The following is a 14590-nucleotide window of genomic DNA, read 5'->3' on the forward strand; positions in this document are numbered from 1 at the left end:
TATTTAAAAAACATTCATCTGAAATACCTATGGCACTGCAGAAGATGTTAAGCAGGCTCTCAGATTCTGAGATGAGTCTAACTCAACTCCAAAACCAATTTTAGTCTAGGCTAGTAACTTCTGCCCTTCCAGCAAGACTTGATACAGCTCATAATCTGTACCATACACCTTGGGGAAAAAGAAATATAAATCAAAGGTGTGGGCAACAAACTTCCTGCATTTTCCTGTATCAAAGAAAGGAGAGGGCTTCATCTTAATTGAAAAAAAAAAAAAAAAAAAAAAGAAAAATCCTTTACAGGTCACCTTGAACTGGTATATCAGATACCAATGGATTAATCCATAGGGGTGGGTTATGAAGCCTGCATTTTATTTATTGCCCAAGTTTGCAGCTTACAGAAAATGTCTCACAGCACAGGCACAGTGGCAAAAACAGTATAACAGCCGATGGTCAACTCCATTTGGTGAGTATACAGTAGCAGCAATTAAAAGAAAAAAGTACTCCAAACAGCTCAATGTAGATCCAGCTTACCCAGATGGGTTGTTTTGAGAAAAGAATCTTAAGCTAATAACTAGATCTCCTCACCATTCTCCCAAGAGAATGGTTTTCCAAAAAAGAAGAGGCATGGCAGTTGTGCGTAAGCAGAGACAGCAGAACTTCATCTGTCTGGAATTCAAGGTGCTTTAGGTTTATTAGCCACCTGATTTCCTCAACTCCATCACTCCCTAAATACTCAAACAACTGCAGATATGATTTAAAACTGTGCCCAAAATCCTCATCAGTGAAACAACCATGTTAATGACCCCAGTTCACCCTCCCACGACTGCCTGAACCTTCTGAGCATGACAAAGAGTAACACAACTTATTGTCATCGTGGAGACAGGAACCCAGCATCTTGGTTTCAACTTTTTCCTTTGTTATATATTACAGTGCTCTATAAATTTTTTTTTTCCTTTTTCCTTTTAAAGCATTTAGACAATACAAGACTAAAAGATGTCTGGAAATACGTCTTATACAAAAATGAATTTTTATCTTAAAATAACATTCAAAAAGGCACTTCATTCTGTAAGAAAAAATTCAGAGTCAGGTCAACTGCTCTAAGCAGGGGGGTAAAATTGTCTGCATAGTGGGAGGGGAAGAAAGGGAGAGAAATTCAACTGCTGAAATACAAGCTTCTTTTTTTGGCATGTTTTAAGAAAAGCTGATCCAGTAAAAGATGTCCATTTATGAAATTAATTAAAAGAGTCCCATTCAAAATAGCTTTTTTTTTTTTTCCTTTAAAAAAGTAGTCTGAACACAAGACCTTAGGAGTCAGGCTTCTGAAGGCTTAATAGCATCACTCGTGATTGTCCTTCGTGTCCAATGTAACAGGAAGATCGAGAGTAGCACTTCTGACTGGGGTGACCTCCCCAAAGCTTACATTTGAAAGAGCTGAAAGAGATGGAGACAGCCTCTAGCAACTGCAACCTAGGAGCAGGAGTCACTCAGAGTTAAGGGCTACCTGTTGCAGAGTTTATGAAGCATACTGTAAACTTCTTCCTCTTTGCTTAGTCCTTCAAAGAAAGGAATAAGATCTAGCAGCTCTGTGTCTGTCATGTCATCAAACCAGGACTGCACAGGCACCTGAAACAAAGCAACCAACAAACACTGAGAGGGCTTCATGATGTAAAAGACATGTGAGTTTTGTCTGTGTAGGTGTTCTGTCACCATCATCATCCTGCTATAATAATGATGGCAATTAGCTGCTCATTAGCATTCAGGTGGAGCAGCAGGTTCAACTCCAAGCCCAACCAGGGCAGCTGACCTTCACCTGCATGTCCAGGTGACCCACATGACTCCAACACTGGGCAGCTCTCCTCGCTTTGCCTCCTTGGTATCCAGAATAGACTGGAAGGCAGACACAGGTTATGAAGCTGCACTGACACTTTATTTACAAGCAATTTTTTCCCCCCCTCTAAGAATTATCAGAGTGAGTCACCAGGCACAAGCAGGCAGCAACAACTGCTTCCAGCATGGGGTTTGGAGGAAGTGTTGAACTGCAAGGGCAGAACACTGTTCAGGTAAAAATGTTAGATCTAGTGAGTGGGTTCAGAAAACAACACAGATAATAACCCTTCTTAAATATGCAGACTGGATTTGGGGAAGGTATTCTCTGTATCTTCACTATGGGAGCACACTGAGGTCTTTCCAAGACTATCTTGGATCGTGTTACAAGCTCTGGTTTCTGCAGAGACTCCAGCATCAGCCAGCCAGCAGCACTTTTCTATACATGATTAAACCACTCTGACAAGGCCCTTAATTTCATCTCCCAAATTTCTACAGCTCATTATTTCCTTGGCACTGATTTCCGAGATACCAAATGATGATCTTGGATCAGGTTTTTAATTTTAACCATGAATGTAAATTACAGCTACAGGTCCTGGTTATTATAAATGGCAGCTTTAAACCATGTGTGGCACCAACCAGAAAAATGTTTTCACCCCATCACTCAGGGCATCACAATATTAGGATCTGAACTTGAAAGCTGACTGCTGGAAGATAAATAGCTCATGTTACAAAATAGGAAAAAAAACCCAAACTAATCTGGAGAGGCAGGACTGTGCAAAGCAGTGTTCCTAATAAAAGATTTCCTACACTGATTTTTAACAGTTCACAAGGAAGGCAGCCTAAAAACATCAAAGCAAACAGTGCACAGCCTGGTTGTGTAAAAGTCAGCAGATCTAAGAGTTCCAGCTTCTCCCCTGGCAGCTAAAGCAGATGTGAGCAGCTGTGCTGGCTGCAGCCACGGATGGAGCACCCCAGACTTCTCCATCAGAGCTCCTGGAGCCAACACAAACAGACAGTGAAAATGCACATTGCTCCTCATTGTTCTCCCCTACAGAACTGCTGTCTGCCCTTTATCCTTATTCCTAAACCTTGATTAACTTGTTGACTAACAGCTCTAATTATGGAGCCATGACAAAAATAATTGAGAGAGGAGCATAATAACACAAGAGGATGTTGATTTTTTTTCTTTCCCTTACCCACAAATGCAGATCTCAGTAGCAAGTGTAAATCCTTAATTATGTTGCTTAATAAAATATTATTCACACAGTGAAAAAAGATGGGAGTACCTAAAGAAGTTCAAGCAAACCATTTTTTCTGCCATCACTACTCCAAAGAACAAAATCTGTGCTGGAGGGCAGCTTTATTTCCTAGAGCTAGGTTGTTTTTTCAGGTTCCACACCACTTGGTATTTCTCAAAACTGCTGGACCTCAAGCCAACAGCCAAAGCTCAGTGCACACAAGCGGTCACGGCTGTGACATTCTGTCAAGATCACTCTGCCCATGTCCTTCACCACTTGGCACTGAACCCCAGCACCCACTGCAGCCTAAGAAAACACAGAATCTGACACAAGCCAGTGCTCTGAAAAGTCTATTTTCTGAATCACAAAACCTGGGCAAGGGCCAGAGAGAGGAAGTTACACTCGAGTACTCGGAATACTTACTGCATTTTCAGGATGGAAGATGTAAGATGCAGGAGAATTATCTACTATAATAACTTTACTCAGCTCACGGCCCAGTCGACTCAGATCCTTCACATAATTCCCTCGGTGGAAAACACAGGATTCTCTAAAGAGCCTTGCCCTGAACACACCCCAGCGATCCAGTAAGTCAGCTACTGGGTCTGCATACTTAAAAATACAAGTCAGAAACATCAAGTTAGCAACGTGCAGAGAAGGCTGATTCACAGAGCCAGACAAGGGACACAAAATAATTTCAGGTAAAACACCCTTTTCCTCCATTTTCTTCCCTGCTCCTTGTAAATTAACTCAATTGCCTGCAAACCTGAAGTGATTAATTAAGAGATAAAGCAAAAGTAGGACAATCATCTTTCTAGAGAAGGCTAACTTGCACTCTAAATGTTTTCTTTGATTTATTGATTAGGTTTTATTCTCAGGGCCAACTTTGAGTTAACCTGAGAGGTTGATGGATCCAGAGATCTCACCTACCATTACCATAAAACCAGCCAATGCTAATAGAAAATCAATATGAAGCTTTTCCCCAGCTGGTTTGTTTCCATGTGCCTCTGAAGATAAACTGCAGTGAACAAATCTGAGCCTGACGTGGCTCTGCCAAATAAATGCCCTTGGAGCAACTGGGTCAGCAAGACTCTTCAGATTACCAAATTGCATAATTAGGGCAAAAAAGATCAGCCAAAGATTTTTGTTATTAATAAAAATACTCAAGTACAATACCAGGGAAATTCTCATTTTATACATTAGATTATACTTTAAATGAGGCACAGCTTAGAATCCAACGATTTATATAAACTGACCAAGAAGAAGTACCCAAATAAACTTGAACATGATTAACCACATAGCTGAAAATAGTAGTTATGTCTTATTATTGCACAACAGGAGTTATCATTTTCCTATATTTTAAACCAAGAAAAAGAACTGATGTTGAAATCAATCATCTTTTGATTATGAAATAAGGCACATCATTTCAGTATGAAATTGGGGCAGTATTTATTCTTTTTCCAACATGACTGAACAGTATGTGGTAAAGAGAATGCAGGGGAAAAGGCTTTATAGAAGATCCAAGGTCCTGTCCCCTTCCACCATCTCTACACTAGGCTGGAGCTACAGCTTGCCATGCTAGAGCACTATTTAGAAATAACCAACATCATTTTACAAACAAGACACAACAAATACAATACACTGAAGGAAGTGAAGAATTCCAGATCACTCTACTACTGTAACATCTACCACAAAAACTACCTACGAGCCACTACAGCTACTGCAGGACCAGAGGGCACAAAATATTCCTGGGGACATTTCAAGCTTTGCAAAAAGGCCTCATTTTCTAACTCCAGGTTGAAATTGCACCTCAAGAGAGCAAGAACCTTGGTTCCCAATTTCCAGTGAGTTTCTGAGTCACTGGTTGATGGTGCAGACAGGGTTTAATTCGGTGTTTTATTTCATGCCCAGCTTTAATGTGCTGCTTCACTGGCAAGCTATTTGTTCTAATTTCTCACTATAACCATGGTAACTTGTGAGCCTTTCATATTGGCATCATGAGCAATGCATGGAGGCTACATTATGAGACAAGCCCATATGTGATGGTGTTACCATGGAAACACTTACCCACACACTAGCAGACAAAGTACACACTGTCAGACAAAGAAGCAGAAAAGAAGGGGAAAAATTAAGATAGTACCAACTGTGGAAATAATTATCCATAGAAAACCCAACCAAAAGTCCACGGACCAGCACCATAAGGGTTAAGGAGATGAAGGGAGGAACAAACCTTGGCTAGACTGGCTGTGAAGAGTACACATTCAAAGAGCTCTCCCATCCTCTGAAGAAACTCGTCCACATGTGGTCGTTTCAACACATAAACCTGGAATGATAACAGCATTTAGGTCAGATGGTGCTCAAGGAAAGGAAAAAAACCCAAAAAAACCAAAACCACTCCTGCAATGCCAGCACTTGAAACAGAAGTTAACAAGGAAGCAGTTCAAGTGAGATGCTGGGGAAAAAGAAAAGTATGCAAGATTAAAGTAGAGATCCAATAATGAGAGATTGACACACATGGGTTGCCAAGCCCCTGCTGATTATGGAACTGCAAACACTGAGCAGCATCAGGAGTGGTGCTCCTCCAAACATCTCATTAAAGGCAAAGGGGAGACAGGAGGGCTTCTCAAGAAGTGAGGATTCACATCTCTCCACCAAGCCCTTTCTGGTGCTGGAAAGCTGAGGAGCTCCACAGGAGGAATAAATCTGATGAAGCCTCTCTGACAGCAGGAATTGCACAACAGGGACCTGGTTTTGTTCTCTGGCTGAGTCTTTCATTTCTGAAATTCCAGGTGCTAAGTACCACAGCTCACTATGGAGAGTGATCCAGCCCTCCAGCTCTACAGGCAACTTTTTTTCACCAAAAATCTTCCCAGTACCACGCAGAATGTCTAAAAATGCTGTGTTTGAAATTTGACAAAGCCTACAGCATCTTCTAAAGAGGACCTTGCCAGAAGATGGCAAATTCCCAGGATTTCTCTCCTCTTCAGCATCCTGCCTTCAGCAGTGCTCTGCTGCCTTTCAGCACAACAACCTGATTAGCAGAGTATTAAAACCTCCCCGCTTCTCCTTGCAGAGCACACAAGATGATTTTGTGCTCACAAAAGATACCAAAACAAGGAAAAGTGCTGCTCAGAAAGCTTGGAAACAGCTCACAATATACTGGGAAGGTGAAGAGGGGAGTCTGCTTGAAAAATATTTATCTGTCTTGTTTGCAGTTAGATTAGAAGTTTGGGAGAAAACATTGGCAGCATTTTACCTTCTTTTGTTTGGCAAATAATCCCTAATACTGGAAATTTCAAGTGGAGAAGTCTGGCATAGAGATGAATTCAGGAAGAATTGCAAGACTGATGCTATTTCAGGAATTTCATTCTCTGATACGTAAAACTAGATTAATTGTATGTATTTTACTAGCTTCCTATTAATAAGAGGTAAAAAAAAAAATTCAAGGTACTCAGAGAAAAAGCCTGAAGGAGAAAAATATGGAAACAGCAGCTTGAACTCAAGTGTAACAATTAAAGCCTTCAGCAAAAGAAAAGAAACTGTGTAATTGAAATTGAAAACCTAAAGTTGAAAGTAAAGTTTTTTAAAAACACGTATGATGGAGCTGTACCTTAATGACTAAAGCAGAAATGTTAATTTTCCCCTTTATGCAGCATACAGATCATACCATGAAGTCTTTATCTCTTTTAAGTTATTTCTATGACATTTATCTAAACTATTTCTGACCCCATAAACATTACATTCAAACTTTGAAACAGATAATAATTTATAACCCAGATTTTTTTGAACAACCACAGCACCACCTAACACATCAAATAATTGTGACATTTTATGGATTAAAGACAGTTAACAGATGTACTTCACCACCACTCTCTTTCCAGATAATTACAGGAATGTTTCCTGTATTTCACCAGGCATAAACCAAGTAATTTCCTCTCCTATAACACTGCAATTAATTTTTCATTTAATTCTTTCTACACAAAGTTGTGCTGTAGTATTTCCTCTCCAGACTCTACCTTTGAATTTTTTTAAAAGACAGCTGCAGTCCCTCTGCTTTTGGGTATCTTGAGTTTCCAACTTCCCAGATGTGAGAGGAAAGACAGCAGGAGCCAAGTTAATTATTAAGTTCCTGATTCTTTAGCCTTAATTTTTTTTCCTACACTTATGTTTGAGGGCACAAAAGGGGCACCCCAGAGTCTTAACATCATTCTTGGAGAGTAAGTGCTGGAATTTAATATTAATTTCCCTTTTAAAACCCAGTGCTTCCAGCCTCAGCAGAAGAAGTCTCCTCTTTGCTCTCCATCCCTATCTCTGCCCCTGTCAGTGAAGTATTTCCACTTGGAATGTCATTACAAACTCCCTGCCACGGATCTGAACTTTGCTGCTTGCAACACAAGCCACCTCCTCCATCAGGAGCACTCAGTAAATCAACCCCAGAGCTCTGAGCCACAGCCTGGGCTGCACTGGCCAGCCTTAGCAATAAACACTCCTTTGGCTGATTTTAGGGCTCCCAATTCTGCCCCTAATTCAGGATTAGCTGTGAATACACAGCATTTTTAGCTGGATGGTCTCCCTTCTGCAGTTCAGGGCTCCTGATCTAACACAGAGCACTCACAGACTCCTCTACTTGAGTTTCTCCTGCTGCTTTGTTTTAAATCTTTCCCTGCTGGGATACGGCCAACAGATTTGTTTCTCATGTTAAATGCCCAATTAATAATAAATGTCATCTCTTAAGATGAAGTCTCACCAAATTTTCCCCTTAATTATTTGCCTCTGTAAAAAGCCCCAATATATCCTTCAACTATTTTTTTTTTTTTTTTTTTTTGGCAGAACAACGTATCTTAATACTCTGGATAGTTATTCTCCAGAGTTGAAGTTTTCTTTCAGAAGTCCTACTTAGAGCCTGGAAGCAACTCCAAAATGTACTGGTATCCTGGGCTACAAAATCTCTTTGGTTTACTTCACATAGAAAGCTTTCTTCAGCTGACAGTGCAGCTCTTTTCTCCTCTTCCTTCTCATTTGGAATTTTTTCCCCCTTTACTTTGTTAGTGGCTGGACTTGAATCTCAATGCTGCATGGTTATTTGTGGCTTGGCTTTTTCCTCCATTGCCTGATGTCTCCAGTTGAAATCTCTAGACTAACTGGCTCCTGGCACTTTTCTGAGATTTATATACTGTCTTCAGGGCATTAAAAAATAAAATCCTTTTTTTTTGTATGCTCACTATTTTTTTCCTTATCACAACAAGAATTTAGAGGAATATAGTATTTTTTTATTATTACTATTTAAAATGAACCCTACTGAACATTTTAAGCACAAATCAGGCACTAGGCATGTTTCCACAGGATTCTTACAGCTGCTAATGGCAGAACACAAGCAATTATCTTTAATTGCTTTCAAGCATTTCATACTTCCACATGAATTTTCTGTACCTCAAAGCAGCCTCAACCTACAGAGACTCAGTATTTGTAAAACCCAAAGACAAACCCAGCTCATTTTCAACCAATTTAACAGGATACATAGGATTGCCTTTCAAAACAAGCTTTACAATGAGGAAATCTGCAAGCAATGACCAAAAAATCTGCCCATGACAATTCCAGCTCGTGTAAAATCCTGTTTCATGTCTCTTCTGAGCAGTGAGCAGAAAATCCCACGTGTCCCTTGTGGTCCTGGGTCACACAGTTATGGCCCTGTCCCAGTGCAAGTAACCAAGAATAGGCGAGTTAGAATGGATACAGCCTATCCTGGATTACTTGAACCAGGCCACAGCCTCCTGCAAGAAAATCCATGAATTCTGTGCTTTACAGGAAGGAAATTTATTATTCAAACAGCCTTTCCCCCCCATCAGCAAAAAAGAAAAAAAACATTACGTATTATGCTCAAAGTATATATGCCAAATGTTCCTTCAGTTTTCAACAATTAAAATTAAGCAATTAATTGAATTAACTCCCCCCTCGCCCCAAGCAAACACTTAAAAATTAGTTTCACTCAATAAACAAATTGTATTTAAAAATAAAATTCAAAATAACATAAAATCAAATTCTTCCCAGCTGCCCTCTTTACTCTTGGACAACAAAAGCAAGGCACAAAGCCACTGGAATTCAATTTTGATGAAACACGAAGGACAAGCATTCCCTAAAAACCTCCACCCATTGCAGATTAAACTGTATTTGATGCAGTTTGGAGTCTGGGGGCTCTTGGTCAGTGGAGCAGAGTTAAATCCAAATCCATAGGAGAGAATGTGTTCCTACAGAGTTAAATCAAGGTGCCCAACAGGTGGAACATCTCCAGCCACCACTTCCATCCCCACTGAGCCTCCTCTCAGCTCCAACACACTCCACTGGACTTCCCACTTGTCATCTGGCACAGCAGGACCAGCTCTGATCTCCTTCCAGCCAGAGAACCAGAGTGGAAGGAGAGGAGAGGTCAGAAGGGTCAGCCTGCACCAGAACCCCCCTTCTGTACCTGGGCCATCACTCCCAGCACAAAGCAGAGTGTCCTGGTGGCCAAAGGCTCCTGGCCTGGATCAGGAATGGTGTGGCCAGCAGGAGCAGGGAGCTCATTCTGCCCCTGTGCCGGGCACTGGTGAGGGCACACCTCGAGGGCTGTGCCCAGCTCTGGCCCCTCAACCTGGGAATGACCTTGGGATGCATCCAGAGGAGGCAACAAGGCTGGAGAGGGGCTGGGAACACAAACCCTGTGAGGAACCCCTGAGGGAGCTGGGGGTGCTCAGCCTGGAGAAAAGGAGACTCAGGGCTGACCTCAGCGCTCCCCACAGCTCCTGAAAGGTGGCTGTGCTCAGCTGGGGCTGGGCTCTTTCTCCAGGAACTGACAGAACCAGAGCACACAGCCTCGAGCTGCACCAAGGGAAACTCAGGTTGGATATCAGGAAAAAGTTTTTCACAGAAAGGTGATAAAGTTCTGGAATGGCTGCCCAGGGAGGTGGTGGAGTCCCCATCCCTGGGTGTGTTTAACAAAGCCTGGATGTGGCACTGGGTGCCAAGGTTGAGTTGAGGTGCTGGGGCTGGGTTGGACTCGATGATCTTGAAGGTCCCTTCCAACCTGGTAATTCAGTGCAGGCATGGGATTCCCACTGGAACTTCAGCTGCCCCAGGATGGGAGCTCTGCAGGCATCCAGAGACCCACAGCAGAAAGAAAGGGAGGTTCCTTCACACTTGATATATTGCCTTCTTAAAATAAAATGACAAATCCTTTCAAAAGATGTAGTAATTTAGGCTGGAGAAAGACAGATGGGTAAGGGAAAAGGGATGTTAAGAAAAGCTGGTTTTTACTCTATGGAAGCTCGTTTACCCAAGCACCCTTTGAGATGATGAATTGTCCTCCCTATAAAAAAAAATACCCAATAGTCTTTCTGACCTTTGGATTATAAATTATATAAGGGAAAGCAAATTCCCCAAACTAAAGACATCATTTTTTTAAGACCTCTGTTGAACTGCCAAAAAGAAAAAACCACAAGACCCAACCAGCATTTACCATGAAAAGACTTGTTAGATAAGTCAATCTCAAAACTCTTGCAGGAATACAGCAATTCGTTTTGCCACAACTTGTATTTTTTGGTATATGAGATTTGAACAAACTCATATAATTCCAAGTTTCTATAGGAATGGGCACCTATGAAATAATGTTTCTCAGTTTGCTTCCACTGGGGTTCTGCCTAAGGCAGAGGTCAAGGACAATGAAAATCTGCCAAATTCCTGCCTGATAAGGTATCAGGCTCACTGGTAAAACAGGGATATGCACTATGGACAGTGAGGTTCCACAATATTTCCCATCTCCTGGGATATTTTGCACAGGTGAAAATATTACTCAATGACAGTGATTAATCTTGTGGAGTTTATAAACTGCTTAAGAAAATGGACACGCATTATACAGATGACAAATCCTGATAAATGACAGAAATTGCTCAGATCAGTTCATTTATGTTCCAAGTGACTAGAGAATTACAGGTTTGAAGTGGGGACAGGTTGTCAGAGCTCTACAAGCTGTGTTAATGCACATCACATTCAGCCAGAATATCCATTTTTGCCCTTTATCACAATAAAAAACCAAACAAAAAAAAGATTCCCAAATGTCAGAAATATCACCAGAGGTATTACACACACAGGCTTTGCCTATTCTGTGTGCAACACAAATTACATTTATTTCAAGAATCACAAATTCCTTACAATTACCTTAATTTTTACCATCCAAACGTGCCTGAGGTATTTACCTATTTTAGAAGTTAAGAACTTGAAATACAAAGAGTGAAGCAATTTCCTTGAAAATCATGCAGGGACTTTCCAGCAAAGCACAGAGACCAATTTCACCTGACCACCTCTGTCAAAGGAGATGCATAAATCCACTCCCTTTGGACCCAGTTGTGTGTTTTTGTTTGTTTGGAGTTGTTTGGTTTTTTTTTGGTTTTTTTTTTACTGTTTTCTCTTTTCCCCCACAAGGAGTCATCTCCAAGTGTAAAACTGCATCATTTTTGGTGAAGATTCTCAGAGTTTGCAGCAGGGAATGGAAAAGGAACAGGCTTTTGAAATGTTTGACTATAAAGCCCAAGCCTTTTATTGGGATTTGTTTCCAAATGTAAGTATGTCATCCTGACAATCTAAGTGATCACAACTGTAAGCCACTCAAAAATTCACTTTCAAAAGCATTCTGTAAAGTTTTAGGAGAGAGAATTTGCCTGCTCCACAACACCAAACACAGTTAAAGCCCACATCAAATCAGGACTGAAAATTACAAATTTCCAAAACATCACTTAAATGTTGTAAGCATCAGCTCCGGTGAACATTACAAGTGGAAGTAACCCAAATATTGATTTTTTTTCTACATGAAACAGGCACAGTGCAAAAACTGTCAAAACAACTGTTACTTTAAAGCAAGTTTCAGTCCACCGACTGATATTTAGTAATCATTTTAAGAGTGACAAACATATGGAGAGCTTCCATCAGAGGAAATCAGAAAAAATTATGAACTATCTTTATGACCCACCAATTAGTACAAGATTAAAATATACAAACCTCTTTGTTAAAGTAGAAATAATCCGTAACGATAATATATAACCAACATTTCAGAATTTAAAGTACTTAAAGTTTCTGTTAAATCATGTGGAGGGAAGGTTTGTTAACTATAACACCCAACAGAAGATATTTCAAACCATTTACAGAGTTCATGTATCAGAAAGGCTCAACTTGACATTAACCTGTTTAATTCATCTCCAGCAAGAATTTCAATGTCTGCCTGAAGAGGGAAAGTAACAGCACTGTAATTTATTTTATTCAACCCTTCAGAAATGATCACTGATTAAAGACACCAATCTAAGATACATGGAGGGGACTGATTTTCTAATTATGGGCGTTTTGCATTTACTCAAAACCATTTCTTAGAGCTTTAAGTGAAGTTCTTAAAGAATAATACACAGACATTAGTCTCCTCATGATTTTGTCCAGATCTTTCAAATATGCTGAAGTATATAATAACTCCTATCAGAGGAACTTGAATTACTTACAGGAATAAAAGGGGACAGAAATTGAACATAGATTGCCACAAAAATGAAATAAATGTCTTTTCTTCCTTTATACTTTTATAAAATACAAATTACCCTTACCATATGAGCTATCAACATATATTAAAGCCAACTTATGTCCTATGTAAGTTGGAGGGAATGAAAAATGCAGTGTTGAAGCAGATTTTTGTGGGCCCAGCAATGTCTGAAACCCTATCCTTATATCATTTCCTGTTTGAAAATGTTTTAAAATAAACCAAGAGTTGAGTACTGAAGTCCTGAGAGCCTCCACCTGAGCACACAGGGATGCCTGTCTGCATTCCAGAATACACAGCTTCCATGCTTTGCAAGAGAAATTATTGGCTATAAAGCAGCAAATGGAGGAAGAGAACATTCTGGAACTCAGGACACAATGCTGAAAGAAGAAACAGAACTTACCTGATGTATGGTTCCATCAATTTCAACAGGAACGATGAAATCAGCATTGCTAATTGGCTAGAAAGAATGACAAGGAAATAAACAGCATTAAAAATAAGAAAAATCAGATGGAAAATTTCAGGGGCATAAAAGGGAAGAGTACCAACTTCTGAGGAACAAGTTAATAATCATTATTGACTGCACACATCCACTCTGTGTGTGCTCTTACACCAGTCAGAAGCTCACAGTTGTAATTCCAGATGCTGCACTTCCATTTTCTCTCCTATTTTTAAGCTTCATAGAATCTTGCACGCTTCACTGCTTGAATAATCCCCACTACCACTGAGTGTGCTCATCAGGAAAACATCTCTTTGGATAAACTCTTTCATCCAGTCTTTACGGATAAATGATCATCAAGAAAATCAAATGTGTACTGCACACATTCTACCTGAGGTCATCAATCGGTGACTAAATTAAAAATAAACACAGTGGTAAAAGTAATTCCTAATGGTCATATTTGAATCAGCAGCTGCAACAAGACTAAAGGTTTCTAAACATGCCAATATCAATCAACCTAATCACATAAAATTGCATTTTAATTCCAAAGGGAAGAGCAGGCACACTCTGCCCAAGTCCTTGAATCTGTTTTTCCAGCCTGTCGAACACAACTTAATTCTCAAGACTTACTATGAAAACTGCTGGTCAAGTAAAATTGCCTTGGAAAGCAGCAAAGTGGCCTTGTAGACAGTTCAGGAGTGCATAATCTAATCTTGGCTAGACAGCAGGGGTAGCTGGGATCAGGCTGCTGCCAATGTTCACTGGTTCAAGTGGACACCACACTTAGGTACAGCTCATGCAGTGTGTCCATTCTACAAAAACAGCCATGTAAACATGCCTGGAGCTCATTCCATCACCTGCAGCCTGGAAATGGCTGAGACAGAGCTGCCCAACACAGTTTTAACATGACTGATACACAGCCAGTATCTTGCATGGATACTGCCCAGTCTGGAACTGGTATTAGCAAGCTAAAACTGGAAAACATCTTCACTCAGCTCTGTGAGATTTGTACAGATGGTCCCACCTGCTTTCCTGGATCAGTCAGCAGGCTGATCCCAGGAACCACCAAGAAGATGGAGTATCTGTGGGACTGGAAACAGACTTTAAAGTCATTCAGGGGGGCAAAGGTGTGACAAGAAAGCAGAGAAGTAGCTGAGGTAAAGTGATTTAAGAAGCAGAGCACAAACTGGGGAGTCTAAACAGGTGCTCTGTGAAAAAATGGTGGGAAAAGAGGATCCTGCAGTATTAATCTGCCAGCAGCACTTTGATCCCACTCCCTGGATAAACCAGATTCTAATTCCCCTGTCAGACAACCTCCCTGCCAGGAGAGCAAAATGACCACAAAGAATTTATGTGGAGGGAAACACACCCTTTCTCAGGAGAAAAGAAACAAAGAAGATGGTTTGATCTGCCACCTGCAAGACCTGGGTCTGAGGGCACAGGAGAGGCTACATGGAATCCTCTCATCCTGACCAGCTAGGATTGGCAACAGGTATCTTGCTGACCCCTGTGCTGATGTAATCTGAATAATTCCTCAAATATAC

The 14590-nt window shown here is 40.7% G+C and overlaps 1 protein-coding gene across 7 annotated transcripts in view; it reads right to left on the minus strand.

Annotated features, from left to right (window-relative positions):
* Window positions 1-1361: 1361 nt before the first annotated feature.
* The window catches only part of CTDSPL (CTD small phosphatase like), a 76225-nt gene continuing 62996 nt past the window's right edge, over window positions 1362-14590 (minus strand). For 6 of the 7 annotated variants that reach the window (XM_077789547.1, XM_077789540.1, XM_077789575.1 and 3 more), the window contains 4 exons: window positions 13011-13067; window positions 5291-5383; window positions 3487-3672; window positions 1362-1621 (listed from right to left, as the gene is read on the minus strand). In XM_077789547.1, coding sequence (XP_077645673.1) covers window positions 1496-1621; window positions 3487-3672; window positions 5291-5383; window positions 13011-13067 — 462 coding nt within the window. In that variant the 3' untranslated portion in view covers window positions 1362-1495. Of the gene's footprint in view, window positions 1622-3486; window positions 3673-5127; window positions 5154-5290; window positions 5384-13010; window positions 13068-14590 lie in introns of those variants that run through there. The other variant, XM_077789583.1, reaches the window with a different exon arrangement.

This window comes from Lonchura striata, chromosome 1 (assembly GCF_046129695.1).
Source record: "Lonchura striata isolate bLonStr1 chromosome 1, bLonStr1.mat, whole genome shotgun sequence".
NCBI classification, from domain to species: domain Eukaryota; kingdom Metazoa; phylum Chordata; class Aves; order Passeriformes; family Estrildidae; genus Lonchura; species Lonchura striata.